The sequence below is a fragment of the Lampris incognitus genome, chromosome 16 (assembly GCF_029633865.1).
Source record: "Lampris incognitus isolate fLamInc1 chromosome 16, fLamInc1.hap2, whole genome shotgun sequence".
Taxonomy (NCBI): Eukaryota; Metazoa; Chordata; class Actinopteri; order Lampriformes; family Lampridae; genus Lampris; species Lampris incognitus.
Window position 1 is genome coordinate 33870543 of NC_079226.1, and position 20412 is coordinate 33890954.

The 20412-nt window shown below is 48.1% G+C and overlaps 1 protein-coding gene across 1 annotated transcript in view; it reads right to left on the reverse strand.

The window, feature by feature from the left end:
- Positions 1-8370: 8370 nt before the first annotated feature.
- LOC130125913 (transcription factor IIIB 90 kDa subunit-like) overlaps positions 8371-20412 on the reverse strand; it is a 130165-nt gene continuing 118123 nt past the window's right edge. Inside the window, exons 16-18 of the mRNA XM_056295259.1 lie at positions 15842-15893; positions 10263-10476; positions 8371-9997 (exon numbers count right to left, since the gene is read on the reverse strand). Coding sequence (XP_056151234.1) covers positions 9960-9997; positions 10263-10476; positions 15842-15893 — 304 coding nt within the window. The 3' untranslated portion in view covers positions 8371-9959. The remainder of the gene's footprint in view (positions 9998-10262; positions 10477-15841; positions 15894-20412) is intronic.

Genomic DNA, 20412 nt, shown 5'->3' on the forward strand with positions numbered 1-20412 from the left:
AGAAGAGAGAGATATTGGCTGGAAAAAAAGGAGGAAGAAAGAGAGGACAGAGAAAGAGACAGCGGGATGGGGGTGGACTGGGGCAGCGAGGACAGGTGAGAGAGAAAAGGAGAGAGGAACTGGGTAGCAGAGAGTAGCGGAGAGAGAGAGATACTGGAGAGGAGATGAAATGGAGCAAGAGAGAAGGAGGAGAGGAAGAAGATGGGGAGAAGAGTCAAGGATGGAGGGAGGAAAAGAAGGGAGATGAGAAGAAACAGCACGGCGGAGGGAAAGGATGGTGAGAGGAGAGGGAGAGAAGTGAAGGGAATGGTGGCTAGTTAACTGGGGCAGGGAAGAGAGGAGAGAGAGTTGGAGGAGAAAGGAGAGTGGAAAAAAGGAAAGAGGAGAGATACTGTGTGAGTAGAACTGCCGGAGGTGTAGACGGGGAACAGGAAAGCAGGAAAGAGAGAGCAGAAGAAGAGATGAGCTCTTTTTTAACTCCAAATTTTCCCTCACAGCGCCGCTTGAAGCCCAGTGAGGAGAGGAAGAAGAAGAAGAAGAAGAAAAAGAAGAAGAAGAAGTAGAGACTTGTTTGATCAACATGCATAGAGGACATGTTCCCAGGCAGGATCCGGTGAGGCTTCCTCCCCTCTGGTGGCGGCTGTGAAAGGGCGCCGGGTCACACACACCACTAAGCTAAACAAACCAAGTGGCTCATTTCATCCTCCCCCGGCTGCGCTGTAAAGGTTACTCGGTTTGGTTTTACTGAGGAAGATTAAGTTTCATGCCGCGGCACCAAGTTCATGTCAAAAGTTGGACTGACAAGTAACAAAAAAAAAAAGAAAAAGAAAAAAGGGCATCAGGGAACAGGGCGCCCTCAGGGAGAGAGTTGGAGCGAGGAGAAAGGAGGGGTGGGCGGAAAGCCGAGAAGGAGCCTCATAGAGCTGACCTGACAGTACAATTACATAGCGTCATAAACCATGAAATTATATTCCAGGCCCAATTACAAAAAAATTCAACCTGAAAAGGGACACTAGCGAAGGGGTCTTTGGAAGAGTAATTTAATAGTTTTGGGGGTTTTTTCTAGATCGTTCTGTTCTTTAGGCCCGCGGTGCTGCTCTGTTTAAAGTGGGGCTCAGAGAAAAGGGGGGGGGGTCATCTTCTTCAGTGTCTCAAAAGGCATACACATCATTTTCATGCCATCTAATAACATATTAAATGCTCTAATTTCGTCTTGAAATTCAGACGTAAAATGAATTAAATGTGAAAATTGAAGCTTGGGTTTTTCACGGTGCATGAAAAATCAGAACTTCTATACATTTGCCAACCCCCACCCCCGCCCTCCCCCCCAGTCCAACATGGTCTACTCCAAAGCATTATATACATTGATAGTCCCTGTTATCACAGCTTTTGAGACTATCTCTCTTGATACTTTGTCTAAGCTCGTCTCAGCTTCTAAACCAACTACTTGCCTACTTGACCCTTTACCAGCAAAACTTCTTAAAGCCCTCTGGCCTTTCCTAGGACCTACAATGCTAGACATTGTTAATCTATCACTTACTACTGGCACTGTTCCCAGCAGTTTTAAGACAGCTGTTGTCAAACCTCTACTTAAGAAACCGCACCTCGATCCAGGGTCTCTTAATAACTACCGACCAGTCTCTAATCGTTTCTAAAGTACTAGAGAGACTTGGGTATCAACAACTTTTGGCCCATGTAGAAGTTAACTATTTTTATGAACCTTTTCAGGTGGCTTTCAGGGCCCGTCACTCCACTGAAACTGCTCTGACCAGAGTGGTGAAAGATCCTCTACTAGCTATGGACTCTGATTCCACTTCTGTGCTTCTACTACTGGACCTCGGTATAGCCTTTGACATCACTGATCACTGTAAAGTATTAGACAGAATAAATTGTAATTTTGGTGTCTCTTGGCTTAGGTCCTACTTATCTGGAAGAACACACTGTGTCTGCTATAATAATCATCTACTACTATTACTACTACAACTACTTTTGAATGCTCCCGCTAGGGGCCACCACAGCGGATCATCCGTTTCCATCTTTTCCTGTCCATTGCATCTTCCTCTGTCACACCAGCCACCTGTATATCCTTCCTCACCACATCCAAAAACCTCCTCTTTGGCCTTCCTCTGTTCTTCTTCCCTGGCAGCTCCATATTCAAGTCAAGTCAATTCTATTTGTACAGCCCAATATCACAAATTACAAATTTGCCTCAAGGGGCTTTACAGCAACATATTAATATTCAGCATCCTTCTCCCAATATACCCAGCATTTCTCCTCCACACGTCCAAACCATCTCAAGTTTGCCTTGCTTGCTTCGTCTCCAAACTGTCTAACCTGTACTGTCCCTCTAATATACTTGTTCTTAATCCTGTCCTTCTTCATCGCTCCCAGTGAAAATCTTAACATCTCCAACTCTGCCACCTCCAGCTCTGCCTCCTGTCTTTTCGTCAGTGCCACTGTCTCCAAACCATATAACATAGCTGGTCTCACAACCATCCTGTAAACCTTCCCTTTAACGCTTGCAGGTACCCTTCTGTCGCAAATCACTCCTGACACTCTTCTCCACCCACTCCACCCTCCCTGCACTCTCTTCTTCACCTCACTACTGCACTCCCTGTTACTTTGGACAGTTGACCCCAAGTATTTAAACTCAAATGCCTTCGTCACCTCCACTCCTTGCATCCTGATCATTCCACTGTCCTCCCTCTTATTCACGCATAGGTATTCTGTCTTGCTCCTACTGACTTTCATTCATCTTCTCTCCAGTGCATACCTCCACCTCTCCAGGCTCTCCTCAACCTGCTCCCTACTCTCGCTACAGATCACAATGTCATCCGCAAATATCAATGTCCGTGGAGACTCCTGCCTGACCTCATCCATCAACCTGTCCATCACCATTGCAAACAAGAAAGGGCTCAGAGCCGATCCTTGATGTAATCCCACTTCCACCTTGAACCCATCTGTCATTCAAACCGCACACCTCACCACTGTCACACTTTCCTCATACATATCCTGCACCACTCCTATATACTTCTCTGTCACTCCTGACTTCCTCATACAATACCACACCTCCTCTCTCGGGACCCTGTCATGTGCTTTCTCTAAATCCACAAAGACACAATGTAATGCCTTCTGACCTTCTCTATACTTCTCCATCAACACTCTCAAAGCAAACATCGCATCTGTAGTGCTCTTTCATGGCATGAAACCATACTGCTCCTCGTTAATCGTCACCTCTCCTCTTAACCTAGAGGAGAGGTGACGATTAACTACACTTTCCCGTATCTTCATGCTGTGGCTGATCAACTTTATACCTCTGTAGTTGCTATAGCTTGGCACATCACCCTTATTCTTGAAAACTGGTACCAGTATGCTTCTTCTCCACTCCTCAGGCATTCTCTCACTTTCCAATATTGTGTTAAGCAATCTAGTTAAAAACTCCACTGCCAACTCTCCTAAACATCTCCATGCCTCCACAGGTATGTCATCTGGACCAATGGCCTTTTCATAGCTGCCCCCACTTCCTCATTGCTAATCCACCATACATCCTAATTCACTATCCCCACATCATCCAACCTTCTCCTTCTCTCATTTTCTTTATTTATTAGCCCCTTAAAGTGCTCCTTCCACCTTCTCAACACATTCTCCCCGCTTGTCAGCACATTTCTGTCTCCATCCTTGATCACCCTAATCTGCTGAACATCCTTTCCAGCTCGGTCCCTCTGTCTAGCCAATCGGTACAAGTCCTTTTCTCCTTCCTTAGTGTCTAACCTCTCATACAACTCACCATATGCCTTTTCCTTTGATTTTGCCACCTCTCTCTTCACTTTATGCTACATCTCTTGTCTATTTTCTTCATCTCTCTGACTATCCTACTTCATCTTTGCCAATCTCTTTCTCTGTATACTTTGCTGTACTTTCTCATTCCACCACCAAATCTCCTTGTCTTCCTTCCTCTGTCCAGATGACACACCAAGTACCTTCCTAGCTGTCTCCCTCACTATTTCTGCAGTGGTTGCCCAGCCATCGAACAACTCTTCACTACCACCCAGTGTCTGTCTTAACTCCTCCCTGAACTCCACACAACAGCCTTCCTTCTTTAACTTCCACCATTTAATCCTTGGCTCTGCCTTCATGCTCTTCTTCTTCTTGGTCTCCAAAGTCATCCTACAGACCACCATCCGATGCTGCCTGGCTACATTCTCCCCTGTCACCACCTTGCAGTCCCCAATCCCTTCCAGATCGTGCCTCCTACATAAGATATAGTCCATCTGTGTGCACTTTCCTCCACCCTAACACGTCACCCTGTGTTCCTCCCTTTTCTTGAAATATGTATTCACCACAGCTTCATGCTCATCACTCTGTCTGACACGCTCTTCACCTCCAACACACTCTTGACATACTTCCTTCAGAATTACCCCTACCCCATTTCGCATCATGGTATTATAAGAGTTTGAACCCACCTCCAATGTTCCTGGCCTTACTCCCCTTCCACCTGGTCTCTTGCACACACAGTATATCTACCTTCCATCTCCCTATCATATCAGCCAGCTCTCTCCCTTTACCAGCCATAGTGCCAACATTCAAAGTTCTGACTCTCACCTCCACACTCTTACCCTTCCTCCTCTCCCGCTGCCTCTGGATATGCCTTCCCTTCTCCTTCTCCTTCGCCCAACAGTAGCATAATTTCCACCAGCACCCTGCTGGCCAACAGTACCGGTGGTGGTCGTTGGTAACCCCGGCCTCGACTGATCCAGTATGGGAATCTGATTTGTGATCCACATATTAAATTTGGCAAAGGTTTTACGCTGGATGCCCTTCCTGATGCAACCCTCCCCATTTATCCAGGCTTGGGACCAGCACTAAGAATGCACTGGCTTGTGAATCCTCAATGGCTGAGTTGTCTACTATAATAATATTACATCAACATTTTCTGATGTTAAACATGGCATACCTCAGGGCTCAGTTCTTGGCCTTCTACTATTCTCTCACCTCTTGGCCAAATTATACGCAGTCATGGAATACATTTCCATTGCTATGCTGATGATACTCAGCTGTATGTGCCTATAAGGGCTGATGATCATACTCAAATGACTAATTTAGAGGCCTGTGTGGCTGCTGTGAAAAACTGAATGTTACTAAATTCCCTGCTTTTAAATTTGGATAAAACTAAGATACTGGTTGTTGGCCAGGCTAGACACAGCCACCAATTTGATCAAGTGGCAATAACAATCGACAACTCTGTTACTTCACAAAGTGTGGCAGCCAAAAATCGTGGTATTACGTTTGATCCCAGCCTTTCCTTTGATAAGCACATTAAAGAAATCACCAACACTTCCTTTTTTCACTTACGTAACAGTTAAAATTTGGTCTTTCCTGTCTATGGCTGACACAGAGATAATACATTCATTTGTTTCATCCAGACTTGATTATTGTAATGTTCTGTTTTCATGTCTGCCACATTCTAGTACTAAAAGTCTTCAGATGGTTAGAAATGCTGCAATCCTAATGAAAACTAGAAAATTTTATCATATTACACCAATTCTTGCCTTCCTTGGCTTCCTATTCATGTTAGATCAGACTTCAAGGTGCTTCTGCTGACTATATGGACTTGCCCCATCATACCTGTCTGATCTCCTTAAACCGTACATTCCATCTCGAGCTCTCTGCTCTCAAAATACAGGGCTCCTGTGTGTGCCCAAAGTTAAAAAGAAGTCAGCTGGTGACAGGGCCTTTTCCTATCGGGCCCCATTCTTGTAGAAATAACCTGCCTGCTGCCGTCAGACAATCAGTCTGTTGAGTCCTTTAAATCCAAACTTAAAACTCATCTTTTTGCCTTAACCTACAATTAGTTGCCTTTAAGTTGAGTGCTTCACAACCTGTACTGCATGGCAGTTCAGTTTCTGTCTCAATTAATTTACCAAGCACTGTTCTGACAAGATAGCTATAGATTGTTGACTACTGCAAACTGTTTTCTTCCCTCACATGCCTTTTCTCTCTCTGAATGATGTCTTTTCCTTTCTCTTCTTCTGTGTGTGTGTGAATGGTGTGATGGAAGTCTCCCTTGTGTGCACGTGTGGTCTGTCCCTCTGCCAGGTCTTCATGGTGATGCTGGTCGCCACCTGGACACTGCTTGGCATCCCCCTCATCACATTTTCTTTTTATATATATCCTGTTTCAGTGTTATATCCTTTTCTCACTCAGACATGTGACTAATGTGTTTTTTGTTTTTTTATTTTTTGTCTACATGGTGATCGTGGTCTTGTGGCTCGGGTCCAGGGCTGTTCCAGTAGTGTCTGCACACTGCTTGGCATCCTCATCATATTCTTCATATATAATTCTGTCATCTTCTTTCAATGTTGTGTTCTGTAAATCGTGTACACACAATATCCATTGCACGTCTGTCCGTCTTGGGAGAGAGATCCCTCCTCTGTTGCTCTCCCTGAGGTTTCTTCCTATATTTTCTCCCTGTTAAAGGTTATTTAGGGAGTTGTTCCTTATCTGATGCGAGAGTCTAAGGACAGGATGCTGTATTGCTGTAAAGCCCCCTGAGGCAAATTTGTAAATTCATGATAATGAGCTATACAAATAAAAATAAATTGAGATGTTTTAGTGAATACCTCTGTATTTATTTCTACGACGGGGGAGAATTTGCTGTTCCATAATCTAATTTATCCATTTTCCAATGAAGAACGCCACGATTGGTTCAAATGTTGTGAGATCAGGTTTCTTTTTTAGGAGTTAATGGCACTTTTTTTTGGGGGGGGGGGACCCCCCCTTTTCCCTCCCCAATTGTACCTGGCCAACTACCCCACTCTTCCGAGCCATCCTGGTCGCTGCTCCACCCCCTCTGCTGATCCAGGGAGGGCTGTAGACTACCACATGCCTCCTCTGATACATGTGGAGTCACCAGCCGCTTCTTTTCACCTGACAGTGAGAAGTTTCACCAGGGAGACGTAGCGTGTAGGAGGATCATGCTATTCCCCCCACTTCCCCCTCCCCCCTGAACAAGCGCCCTGACCGACCAGAGGCGGCGCTAGTGCAGCAACCAGGACACATACCCACATCCGGCTTCCAACCCGGATGCCCGACCAATCCGGATATGGCACTTTTTGAACTGGTGGAAAGCTTATTTGGGAACCAAGCTCCTAATCCTAACTTCCCTTCAGATTTTTTTTTTAACAAAAATTAATTTGAATTTTCAAAAATTAATTGCATATTTGCATGGGAATTTGCATCATTAGTTCCTTAACTATACCAATCCATCCAAGATTAAGAGCAACTTATCATTCTCAGTTCTTGTTGCAGGCAGTCTGTAGGCACACATTTTCCTTTCTGTGACTTTTTAAGATGGTGAGAATCCCCCCCCCGGCTCTTATCTAAGGACTTTAGGGACCCGACAGATCCAGACTGACAAACATCCGCATGTAAAAAGATGTCATCCCATGGTCACACAAACAACCTCCTGTACGTTCGCTGAACCTGACTATAAAAAAAAAAACTTGTCAGCGTGGTTATTCTTTTATTCATCAGCCTACAGTGGAATAAATATGTTAATTCAGAGTCACCCGGGACACAACGCCCAGGAGCGCCCCACTTCCATCCATATAAAATGCCGCCGCCTTCATGCTGGGTCAGGTTACACTTGTTTTATTGAGGGGTGACTCACAAGCACACACCTCAAAAGAACCTCATCTCACACACACCTGGAGACACCCAATACCTCTTGAAACATGAGGTCCTGACAGTCCTCCAGGGATGGAGTCACAACACTGTAACGCTGTATGGGCGCCACAGGAACGGCCACACAAGTTCAAGTTTCCTATCCGAGCAGAAGCTTCGCTGCTGTTGTTTCTGGTGTGCTGTCCTGGACGTCGTCTCCCCACATGCAAAGACTCGGGTCGAGTTCGGTTCTGAAGAAATGTGGAGAAAATTTAAAATAAAAACACTGACGAGGCGGTACAAACTACGCTGGTGAGACAGGGAGAAACCTCCAGAGGCACGGATGAACATCTCGACCCCCATGAGGGAAAACAAAACTGGGATGAGATGCAGGCGAATCGGGCAACAAAAACCAAATGACATCAAAACGAAAACACCAGGCCGAGTGGCGCACAAACAGAACAAAAATAACAAAAACAAGAGAAATGAACTGAAATAAAACAACTGTGGTGGAGGGGAAAAGTCAAGATGGTGGTAGTGAAAGGGAAGGTGAGTGGATGTGTGTGTAAATAGAGAGAACGTGTTTTGTATTGCCCTTGCAACGGTGTTGTGTATTAGTGTGTCTGTGTAGGAGAGAGAGACATAAGAATGAACCGTGCCCCTTCACTATTCAGGAAAACAACATCCAAGCCAGGATTTGTACACAGCTGCTCAACCGAAATAACACGAAGCAATGGATACCGTGTACTTGTGAAGATGCTCGAATCCTGTGTAAAATCAGTTATTTCAGAAGGTACAGACGAGAACACACACTTGTGTTTTCATTCGCAAATCTTTACTGTAGCAGCAAATGCACACAACATGTAGTAGGTGTAATGCGCTGTTGGTTCTGTAGCAGCAGCTCGGAGGCACCGCGAGGTCGGCCGGACGCCTCGATAAATACTCGTTGTCGACACAGTGAAAAGGGCCACAATCACGCCTCAGAATCAGTCCAACTTAAAAACCACAAGTAATTATAAAGCTTATCTGCAGCTGGGCCACCACATTCATAAAAAAAAAAATCAGGCCCCTGAACCACATCCACTTGTGTACCAGCTTGAAACGCCTTCATGATTGTGTACCAGCTTGAAACGCCTTCATGACCTGCGATGGGACATAATCCTCCAGGATAACACCAACAGAAAAACAAGGCAGTATAAATGTTGATATATTAACTACACTGGATTAAACAGACTCAAACAAATTCCTGAACAGAAACCATCGTAACATGGTACAGGGTGAATCATACTCCTGCAGCTCTGACAGAGAGGAACAACATCTCGGTACAGTTCTCTGGATGTAATAACATCTTGGCAAACATGGGCACCGGGACTGCAGCGAATATAGTGTTCCAAAGGCAACGTTAAGCAATACTTTGGCTTCGGCGAAACCCTCGCCTGAGAAGACGTTAGATAAATACCGACGTGACGACTCGGGTCGTGTTACAATCAGTCCTACCAGAGTCTCCCGCCGCCGCCGCGACAAATGCCCTCGGCGCCGTTATAGACGAGCGCATCTGACGGAGTTGACGTTCGGCCGTCCGGTGCTTGTTTTTAAATACGGGTCATTACTTGTTAAAAGCTACGACTAGTGTGGACAGGAGTGTAGGGTGAACTAGAGTATCAGACGGCACTCGAGGCGGTCGAACATCTTAAGGGTCACGGTTGCTTAAGTGCATGATGATGAAGAAAGGCTTAGTCTTCGGTCATTTGTTCAGCTTCTGGTCTCACTGTGCCATCCTGAAAAAAAAAAAAAAACCCTAATCAAAACCGAAGTGGGAAAGATGTTTTTTTCCATCCAGCTAGGTCACAGTTGCTGGGAGTTTAAGGCATCACACGCCGGCCAAAAATAACAGCTATGTTAGCCAGAGGTCACTCCTCTGTTCTTTCCAATGAGTCCATCCTGCCACCTGGGACTGGCCTTTGGAGACAGGGTTTGAACTTTTCAAGGTTTGGGGTTTTTTTTGGGGGGGGGTTTTGCTCCGGGCACTTGAATGCCTTTTGGACACACTTCTACCATTCACCTCAAATGGCAGGTCGCCGCCTCCCCACCTCGTTCAAGTGACAGTTAAATAAGACTTCCTCATTAGCTCATCCGATCCTCCGCTTTCCCCTGGCGGGGAGTAACAGTTCTCATCTGCGGTGGCTTCGTGTCAGCCATTGGGTGTCCCTGTGAGCAAGTGTTGGGTTTCGTTCAAGAAGGGATGCAAAATGGCACGGACCGGCTGGGAGACACCAATCCAGCGCGAGGTCTAAACGTTAGAATCCATCATCGTAATCGCCGTCACAGCCGTAATCTAAAGGAAGAAAGACATAGGATTTGTTTATAATAATAATAATAATACAAGACTGTGAGACAGAGATAAACCAATGAGAGAGACAGATAGACAGAAAGCACCACAGACAGTGCAGCTGTTTCTAATGAACTAAGGAACCAAGCTTCTCAAACAATAGCAGCATTCACAGATTTGTCTAATGAACTAAAGCTCCGGTTTCGCTGGCAGAGACTCCTGCTCATGGCACACCACACAGAAAACACCACTGTGCCGGGGCTTAACTGACCATCGGCACCCATGAGCTGCATGGCACTGACGCAGGGTTCCTCTTCCTCCTCCTCTTCCTCATCTGCGGCCACATCGTCGTACGTGACAGGTCCGCTCTCGACCACCACAGAGCTGGGGGTGGGCTGCTGTGGGGGCACCGGCAGGGTGGGCTGCTGCGGAGGCACCGGCAGGGGCACCGGCAGGGGCACCGGCAGGGGGGTAGCATTGTCATCCTAGTGAGGGGAAACAAAACAATGAAACCAGCAAAATATTGTTGGTATTGTCTGATAATATTTTGGCACATGAATTTCCCCTGGGAAATATATAAAAAAAAATTATGTTTCATTTATATGGCCTACTTCCTGTGAAGTAATAAAAGCTCAGAGAGAGAGCGAGAGAGAGAGAGAGAGAGAGAGAGAGAGAGAGAGAGAGAGAGAGAGAGAGAGAGAGAGAGAGAGAGAGAGAAAGAGTGAGTGTGTGTGTGTGTGTTGGACAGATCTCATCTAATATATCACATCTAAATACTACAGGGGACAGGGCCAAGCTAATTGTTTTTGCTAATTTTGACCGTCATCCCTTTGCGGTGCACGTCAGGTCCTCTTAGTCCTGCACCCCGTGTGTCAGTCGAACCTGTGACAGGATGGGTTGTTGTTATGCATCTGCAGCCAAGCCACCAGGGATCCTTCCTGTTATGCTTGGTGGCTAGCATGATTGCAGGTGATGTGTGTTTTTTAATATGATGCAGCTATACGACCAGAAGACCTCCCAAAATAATAATAATACCCACCCCCCCGTTCCCAAAGAGTGCCTCTGAACTTGATTTTTTTTTATTGAATATATTTAATATCGCCGATATCAAAAGACACGGGGGGGGGGGGGGTTGGAGTGGCGTCAGGCTCATGTAAAGTTATTATATTCCTTCATTTCCTGTTAAATCTTATTTATCTCTCCTGGCTGCTTGCCCTGACTGCTGCACTTAAAGATTTTAACTCTGGAATCAAACGGATCTGATCTTATACAGGGCGGCACAGTGGCGCAGTGGTTAGCGCAGTCGCCTCACAGCAAGAAGGTCCTGGGTTCGAGCCCCTGGGTAGTCCATCCTTGGGGAGTTGTTCCGGGTTGTCCTCTGTGTGGAGTTTACATGTTCTCCCAGTGTCTGCGTGGGTTTGCTCCTCCGGGTGCTCCGGTTTCCTCCCACAGCCCAAAGACATGTAGGTCAGGTGAATCGGCCGTACTAAATTGTCCCTAGGTGTGAATGTGTGTGTGTCTGTGTGTGTGTGTGTGTGTGTGTGTGTGTGTCGGCCCTGTGGTGGCCTGGCGGCCTGTCCAGGGTGTCTCCCCACCTGCCGCCCAATGACTGCTGGGATAGGCTCCAGCATCCCCGCGACCCTGAGAGCAGGATAAGCGGTTTGGATAATGGATGGATGGATGGATGATCTTATAGATGCGACCCCTTATTCGGGGTGTTTTTTTCTTTCCACAGTAAGTTATAGAGAACCAGCACAGCATCCCTCTCCTCTAGGATTTGACTAATTATACTAACTATAAGCCAGGCCGAGGAGGAGGTGGAGGGTCCGCGGAGCGACGGACAGATATATCTCTGTTCTGCTCGGCAACAGCTTGTGGGATCTCCCGCTGGTGCGCCACTTTTCCGCCTCTCACTCCATTTTCTTCTTTCTCCCACTTCCATCCATCCATCCATCCCTTCTTCACACTGTTGCCCCTCTCTCTCTCATACACACACACACCTCTCCTCAAATTTCCCTGACTCATCTCTCCTTCCCTTTATTTCCCCACATCCCAGCACCCCCCCCCCACACACACACACACATTCTCCTCGCTTCTTCCATCCTTACGTTGCTGTTATTCTGAATGGAAACCCAGCAGTCAGCCAATGCCACAATATCAATAAATAACCTGCAACGTTAGCCCCTATGTGTAAAACCAACAACCCAAATTGCAACTACCCATCCATACATCTATGCATCCATCTTACACCCTGCTTGCGGGACTTGAAGTGCCGCATCCTGAGAGTGGGACTCCTTGTTAGCGGTCACAAAACGAGGACATAATTCAGCGGTAAGTCCTGTTAAATGGGTCAGGATATAGACTCTGTGAGGAGCCGCTGAGGGGGGACCCGTGGAGATGGAGAGCCGAGAGCGTGACAGAAGGCCTGGCCTGGAAGGAAGCGTATTTGACAGAGTGTGTTTGTGCGTATTAGCTGGAAAAACATAGCTATTGGCCACCAGTTCTCATATTTTGGTTTCCCTCAACTGCTGTAATGCATGAACGACAAATTACAGGACGACAACAGAAGAAAACTTCACATTTAGCCAGACCTTGTTTTGTGCTGGTTTCTACTGGAATCGAGAAAATGATGCCGTCTCTGCTGAGTTCATTGAGAACTGCTAACACGGGGCATCCGGGTGGCGTAGCGATTTATTCCGTTGCCTATCAATGCGGGGATCGCCTGTCCAAATCCTCGTGTTACCTCCAGCTTGGTCGGGCGTTGCTACAGACACAATTGGCCGTGTCTGCAGGTGGGAAGCCAGATGTGGGTATGTGTCCTGGTCGCGGCACTAGCACCTCCTCTGGTCGGTCGGGGGTGCCTGTTCGGGGGGAAGGGGGTACGGGGGGAATAGCATGATCCTCCCATGCACTATGTCCCCCTGGTGAAACTCCTCACTGTCAGGCAAAAAGAAGCGGCTGGCAACTCCACGTGTATCTGAGGAGGCACGTGGTAGTCTGCTGCCCTCCCCGGATCAGCAGAGGGGGTGGAGCAACGACCGGGACGGCTCGGAGAGCGGGGTGGTTGGCCAGGTACAATTGGGGGAGAAAAGGAGGGTGGGGAAGAACTGCTAACACACAAGCATGAGATAGGTGTTAGAAAACTGCTTTCAACTGTTGTGTTTCAAATGTGATGTGTGTATATCTGTGCGCATATATATATATATATATATATATAGGTGTATGTGACACAGTGGTTTAGTGTGTGTGTGTGTGTGTGTGTGTGTGTGTGTGTGTGTGTGTGTGTGTGTGTGTGTACGTGCATCTGTTCAGGAGAGGAAATTAACAGTGACGAACAAATATCTTGCAAGGAAGAGATCATTAAAGACATTAGTATAGCTCCAAGGTCGGCTGGAATACACCGTGCGGTTTCCCACTGGCTCGCCCGCCTCTTCGAGAACCGAACTTCAAATAGACCGGACCGTCGCTGCCAAGACCTCCACATGCATAAACAGCCTTGCTGCAACGCCAGAGGGACCTCTCCGCACTTCAAAGCCCGTCTCCAGTGACCTCATCACCCGCTTCACATTTCCAAGCTCTTCTCTGAAAACCCTCACTCTCTAAACGTGATGTCTGATCACCTCCACCAGTCCACATCTCAGCCCACATCTCAGCCCGCATCTCAGCCCGCATCTCAGGCCGCATCTCAGGCCGCATCTCAGTCCGCATCTCAGCCCGCATCTCAGGCTGCATCTCAGGCCGCATCTCAGGCTGCATCTCAGGCCGCATCTCAGGCCACATCTCAGTCCGCATCTCAGTCCACATCTCAGTCCACATCTCAGCCCACATCTCAGTCCACATCTCAGTCAAAAGACGGCTCACAGTGGTGCAGGCATGCACAGCTGGTCCTATTTCAGCTGGCAGGAAACAGATGTTACTCCTACTTAGCCTTGAAAACCAGTGATTTACTTTGCAATTCTTGCTTTGGAAAACAAAAACGACAACAACAAAAGTATCGAAACTTGTCGTGAGGTTGCTGGAGGGGTGTTTTAAGGAACCAGGTTTTGAGTAGGGATGAACAGAAGGGGCTTGGCGCGAAGCAACTGACAAACGCATCTCTTTTCAGGCAGGCTCCGTCGCAAGAATGAAATGGCAACGGCATTATTACATAACATGAACTCCAAGCGTGTGCGGCCGGGCCTCAGCCAATGGCAGGGGCCGCGCAGGTTTGGCTCCCAGAGGGAGGCGAGAGGGTTGCTTAGTAACAAGCCTTGTTGACCCGGCCCCTCGTGGCAATGTTTTCTTCCTGGATGGTAGAGCTCGAGCTGCCTGAGCAATTCCATTTAGAGCTGCCAATAACACATGAGCGAGAGAGCGAGCGAGAGCGAAAGAGAGAGAGAGAGAGGGAGCGAGGGAGCGAAAGAGAGAGAGAGAGAGAGAGGGAGAGAAGAAGGGGGGGGCTACTAGAATGGTGTGACACGGAGATGGAGAGGAATGTGGAATATGGAAGGGAAAGAGTGAAGGGGGGGCAGTAGTGTAGTGAGACAGAATGAGAAATGACCAAGGGATGGAGAGGAATGTGGGATAAGAGAGAGGGAGGGAGCGTCCACAGTAGAGGAAAGGGGGATTGGCAATGGAGAAGAGGAGGAATTTTATTCACAAAAGTTCCTCACACTTGTTTTGCCTTCTTAATTTACATATCTTACAGAGGCCGGGTCTGAGAAGGTGTAGGGATGATAGGAATGTGAAAAAGGCAGAAACAGAAGACAGAGGGGGAGAGAGAGAGAGAGAGAGAGAGAGAGAGAGAGAGAGAGAGAGAGAGAGAGAGAGAGAGAGAGAGAGAGAGAGAGAGAGAGAGAGAGAGAGAGAGAGAGAGAGAGAGAGAGAGAGAGAACAATACAAAGAGGTACAAATGGGAAAACAAAGAGAGGCTGTGAGTGTATGTGAACAGCCCAGCAGGACATGGGCTCACTGGGGACTCATTTATTCCCATCTGCTCTGTGGGAGCTCTGACACTGGTGGCCAATCAGCAATCAGCTGTAATAGCCGACTGGGTGAGACAGAGAATTACAATCTGTCTCTAAGGTACTGCCTGTTATGGTCACAGCTTCATTATGTAGAGCCACTGAGCCTGTGTGTGTGTGTGTGTGTGTGTGTGTGTGTGTGTGTGTGTGTGTGTGTGTGTGTGTGTGTGTGTCTGTCAGAGAGAGAGTGAGTGAGTGAGTGAGAGAGAGAGAGTGAATGAGAGAGAGAGAGAGAGTGAATGAGAGAGAGCGAGAGAAAGAGAGACAGAGCGAGTGAGATAGAGAGTGAGAGAGTGAGTGAGTGAGTGAGTGAGTGAGTGAGTGAGTGAGTGAGATAGAGAGTGAGAGAGTGAGTGAGTGAGTGAGTGAGTGAGTGAGAGAGTGAGTGAGAGAGAGAGTGAGAGAGAGAGTGAGAGAGAGAGAGAGTGAGTGAGAGATAGTAATGTACGAGTGAGAAAACGGGAGAGCAAGATACAGAGGGAGAGGAAGTGTTCGAATCCCAGTGAAACAGAACGAGAGAGCAAGACAGAGAGAAAGAGGAAGTGCCTGCGTGGATGAATGTGTGTGTGCACGTGTGTGTGTGTGAGTACAACTGTGCATGAACAGACAACGCTCACCGTGTGTGTGCTTTATAGGTAGAGACAGAGAGAGACGACCAACTGTGTGTGTGTATATGTGTGTCTGTGTGTGTGTGTGCGTGTGCAAGCGAGATTGATAGCATGAGAGTGAGCAAGCAATCGTGTAAGACTCTAAGTGGATGAGCGAAAGGACAAAGCAGACGGCGGAAGAGTGACAAGGAGGCAGACGCGGGCGTGGTGGGACCGTGGAGGCCTGGCCAGCAGCTCACCTGGTCCACAGCCAGCTTCTTGGCAGCTTCTCCCGTCACAAAGGGCTGCAATCTGCAAGAGTCAACAGAACAGAGGCGTGGGGTTTTTAAACATTTAAAATTCTGTGTTTTTCACCAAAGTTTACCCCCCAAACACCCCGTCCCTCCGAGCCATCGCGGCGTAGCATACTTCAGCGACTACGAAAACACTTGGCTCACACGTTGCCCACCATTTATTTTACCGAGCCACACGCAACGTGTATTTTGCTTGCAGCTCACACATCACAAATTCGATTCCGCCTCTCTGAAGTGATGGGGCCGCCAGAAGGGTCGTGTTCGAGTCTGTGCCTCGGAGACGACGCTCTGAGCCAAACCTACAGGACTGTTTGGAGATGCGAGTCATGACTTGGCTTTTACTGCAGAACCTCGCTCAACACTCTCGCTGCTGGAACAGCCCACTGGACATGCCCTCGCCGCCACTTCGCCGCCACTATGTCCAGTTTTCACACTTTCTCATTCAGTGCGCTTACAGGGGTTAGCAATTAGCTTGCGTCGACGTCGTGGCGTCTTCTGACTAGCGATCACATCACCGCTAGGACACAGGACATGTCCAGTGTGATTGCTGCAAATGAGTAAACGCATAAATCACAGCTAACAATCTGAGATCCAGACTGAAACACACTTTCAGTATTTTCTCCCCAATTGTACCCGGCCGATTACCCCACTCTTCCGAGCCATCCCGGTTGCTGCTCCACCCCCTCTGCCGATCTGGGGAGGGCTGCAGACTACCACGTCCCTCCTCCGATACACGTGGAGTCGCCAGCCGCTTCTTTTCACCTGACAGTGAGGAGTTTCGCCAGGGGGACATAGTGCATGGGAGGATCACGCTATTCCCCCCAGTTCCCCCTCCTCCCTGAACAGGCGCCCCGACCGACCAGAGGAGGTGCTAGTGCAGCAACCAGGACACATACCCACATCTGGCTTCCCACCCGCAGACACAGCCAGTTGTGTCTGTAGGGACGCCCGACCAAGCTGGAGGTAACACGGGGATTCGAACCAGAGATCCCTGTGTTGGTAGGCAACGGAATAGACCGCCGTGCCAACTGGATGACCCTTTACTCTTTACCTTGTTGAGTGACCTCTCTGACTGGCTGAACTGCATGGCCATACTGTCTACTGCTCTCCAAAACTGTCCATACGAATCTACCAAATTCTGCTCCTGATTAGATCACATGACTTTGGTGCATTTCCTGTATGTTGTGTTGACGGTGGCTGAGCAACACAACTCCTGTCAACTTGGCCATACGAATAATAATCATGAAACCATTTCAAATGACTGCGGGTGCACAACTAGAGAAAAGGCAAGGTCTTCAACATTTCAAGAGCTACAAGTGATCCAATTTCTAGTCCAGCTTTCTCTCCACTTCACAAGAAATGAAAATCCTCTTGTCAGTGTAATTCTGAGTACTGCCCGGGTTAATTATTATTCCATCCCACTCCCCGTTTTAGTCAAAACGCCACCATCAGTCAGTCGGACGACTTGTCGGTATGTCTCTCCGTCTGCTCTCATTTCTCATTCTGGGCATTTCAGCTTTCTTGTTCTTTGAGCCCGACGCCTCCAGCCTCGCACGCTGCCAGACGTGGCGAGTCAAGACATAAAGGACCGCCCGCACCGTCTTAATGAAACTCTTTGGCCTCCATTGTGGCAACAGCAAAATTTTGTGATAATGACTGCAATGACATGAAATTTTAATGTCATGAAAATCCAAACTCACCACAAAAGATAATGACAACTCCTCGGCTATGAATTTACACGTGGACCATGTGTCCTGGCAACGGAGTTGGGCAATTTTTGACTTAGCAGGCGTAGACTCTGGGACGGACAAATGAGACAATAATATGTGTCATCTAATGATCTATAGGGGAGGACATTTTTTTATTTTTCATTTTATTTATTTATTTTTGGATTTTTTTTTCTCCCCAATTATATCCAGCCAATTACCCCACTCTTCCGACCCATCCCGGTCGCTGCTCTACCCCCTCTGCTGATCCGGATCCGAGGAGGGCTGCAGACTACCACATGCCTCCTCTGATACATGTGCAGTCGCCAGCCACTTCTTTTCACCTGACAGTGAGCGTGGGAGGATCACGCTATTCCCCCCAGTTCCCCCCTCCCCCCTGAACAGGCGCCCCGACCGACCAGAGGAGGCACCAGCGCAGCGACCAGGACACATACCCACATCCGGCTTCCCACCCGCAGACACGGCCAATTGTGTCTGTAGGGATGCCCGACCAAGCAGGATGTAACACGGGGATTCGAACCAGCGATCCCTGTGTTGGTAGGCAACGGAATAGGCCGCTATGCTACCGCCCGGAAAAATTTTACAATTACTTATATGGGCATAGAAAGTTGGTTCTGGGTTGTTTGTACTTCATAAACCAATCAGAATCATCGGGGGCGGGCCTAAACTGTTACGCTCACCGGCTGCCCTCAAAAAGTAGTGCTGGGGGGTAAATGTTACTCCGGAGAAAACAATCTGGTAACCTGCATCAAGAGGTAGAGCTTGTCCAGATCACCGGCGGGCAAACAGGTGAGATGTTCCTCTTGTTAGATGATCAACTTCCTAAACATGTTCTTTGAACATCTTTAAAAGACTTGAATGAATGAACCAAGCACGCCTGACTAATGCTAATCCAGATCTTCCATGGTGGCAGTGTAGCTCGCTAGTTTGAGCACATGTCTTCCTTGCTGCTCAGACAGACAGGGACTTTGATAATGGCAACACATGGAGAGCAGAGGAAGTAAAATACCAAAACAGTCAGCCCCGATGGAGAGCTTATTCCAACCATCCACAAACAGCCAGGCCCACAGACAGGCAGGCAGGCAGGCAGGTAGGCAGGCAGGCAGGCAGACAGGCAGACCGACAGGCAGACAGACAGAAAGACAGAAGGACAGGCAGAGACAGACAGACAGACAGACAGACAGACAGACAGACAGACAGACAGACAGGCAGAGACAAACAGTCAGACAAACACACAGACACATAGAAGGACAGGCAGACAGACAGACAGGCAGACAGACAGACAGGTAGAGACAGACAGACAAACAGACAGAAGGACAGGCAGACACAGACACAGACAGGCAGACAGACAGACAGGCAGGCAGGCAAGCAGAAGGACAGACAGACAGGCAGAGACAGACAGACAGACAGACAGACAGACAGACAGGCAGAGACAGACCGACAGACAGACACAGGACAGACAAACAAACAGACAGACAGACATATAGACAGGCAGAGACGGACAGACAGACAGACAGACAGACAGACAAACAGGGGACATAATTGTCTGTCTGCAGAGCCTCTTGCCCAGACAGAAGCAGAGATAAGTGGTGAATGTGCCACTTGCAGAAATTCCTGAGCAGGATCTCCCACTATCCCAGTGGCTGAAATTAGCATCCACCCAGCAGCTCCCACCCCCCCTTTTGCCTACCCGGCCCAAGCAAGGAGCCCTCCCCGGGGGCTTACTGTAAGTGTTCAACTCTCGCTGATAAGGGGGGAGCGAGAGAGAGAGAGAGAGAGAGAGAGAGAGAGAGAGAGAGAGAGAGAGAGAGAGAGAGAGCGAGAGGGAGACAGAGAGAGCGCTTTTAATTAATCTGCTTTAACCAGGGGTGGGGGGATAGAAAGGGGGGGGATAGAGAGAGAGACAGAGAAAGAGAGAGATGGCTGGGGGATGTGCAACAGTGAGCATCTTCACCCCCCCCCCCCAACTGCTTTCTCAAAGCTTATTAGAAAATCCCAGCCAGGCTGACGAATCGCTCCCCGCTGAGAGAGCTATTCATTGCTGCAACAAACAGCTTGTACATGGACCAGACCCGACCTGCACACTGGGGAGGAGAGTGGGAGCAGCTGGGGGGGGGAGAGGAAAAGGACAAGTGAGGGGACATTGTGGGAACGCAGGAGTAGGAAGGGCATGAGGAAGGAAGGAAGGAACCATGTAGGAAAGAATGAAGGGTAAAGGCAGGAAAAAGAACAGGTGAAGGACATATGATTGAGAGAGAGAATAGGAGAGAAAAAGAAAGACATGGAGGACTCCCCCCCCCCCCCCTCCAAGCATGTTAAATTGTTTGAATCAGGTCTGTTAAGTCTGGTTTCAGATTAAACACTACATCTGATTAATGGCATATTAACCTGCGCGTGAACACACTAATTCACAACATTTACGTGCAGCCCATTAATCCAAACACAGGGCCTATTTACCCTCCCTCCGAATGAACCCACACCAAAGTGGCCAAAGTGGGGATACGCAGGGTGGTTAACGACATCATGGGAGGGAAGGGGAGGGGATGATATGCAAACTGAATTAGAGAAATTATTTGTACAATGAGTGAGAGCTAATGACAATAAGTGATGATGAGCTCAACCTTCATCTCATTTTGCAACCGAGGACTGGGTTCTCTGGGGCAAAATGGCCCCCATAACCATGCCTCCCCCTTCCACTGCTGCTCCTTCTCACAATTAAATCAGGCATAATCACAAAAACCCACACACGCAACCTCCGGCACCCACACGCTCTTTCCCATAAGTGCACTG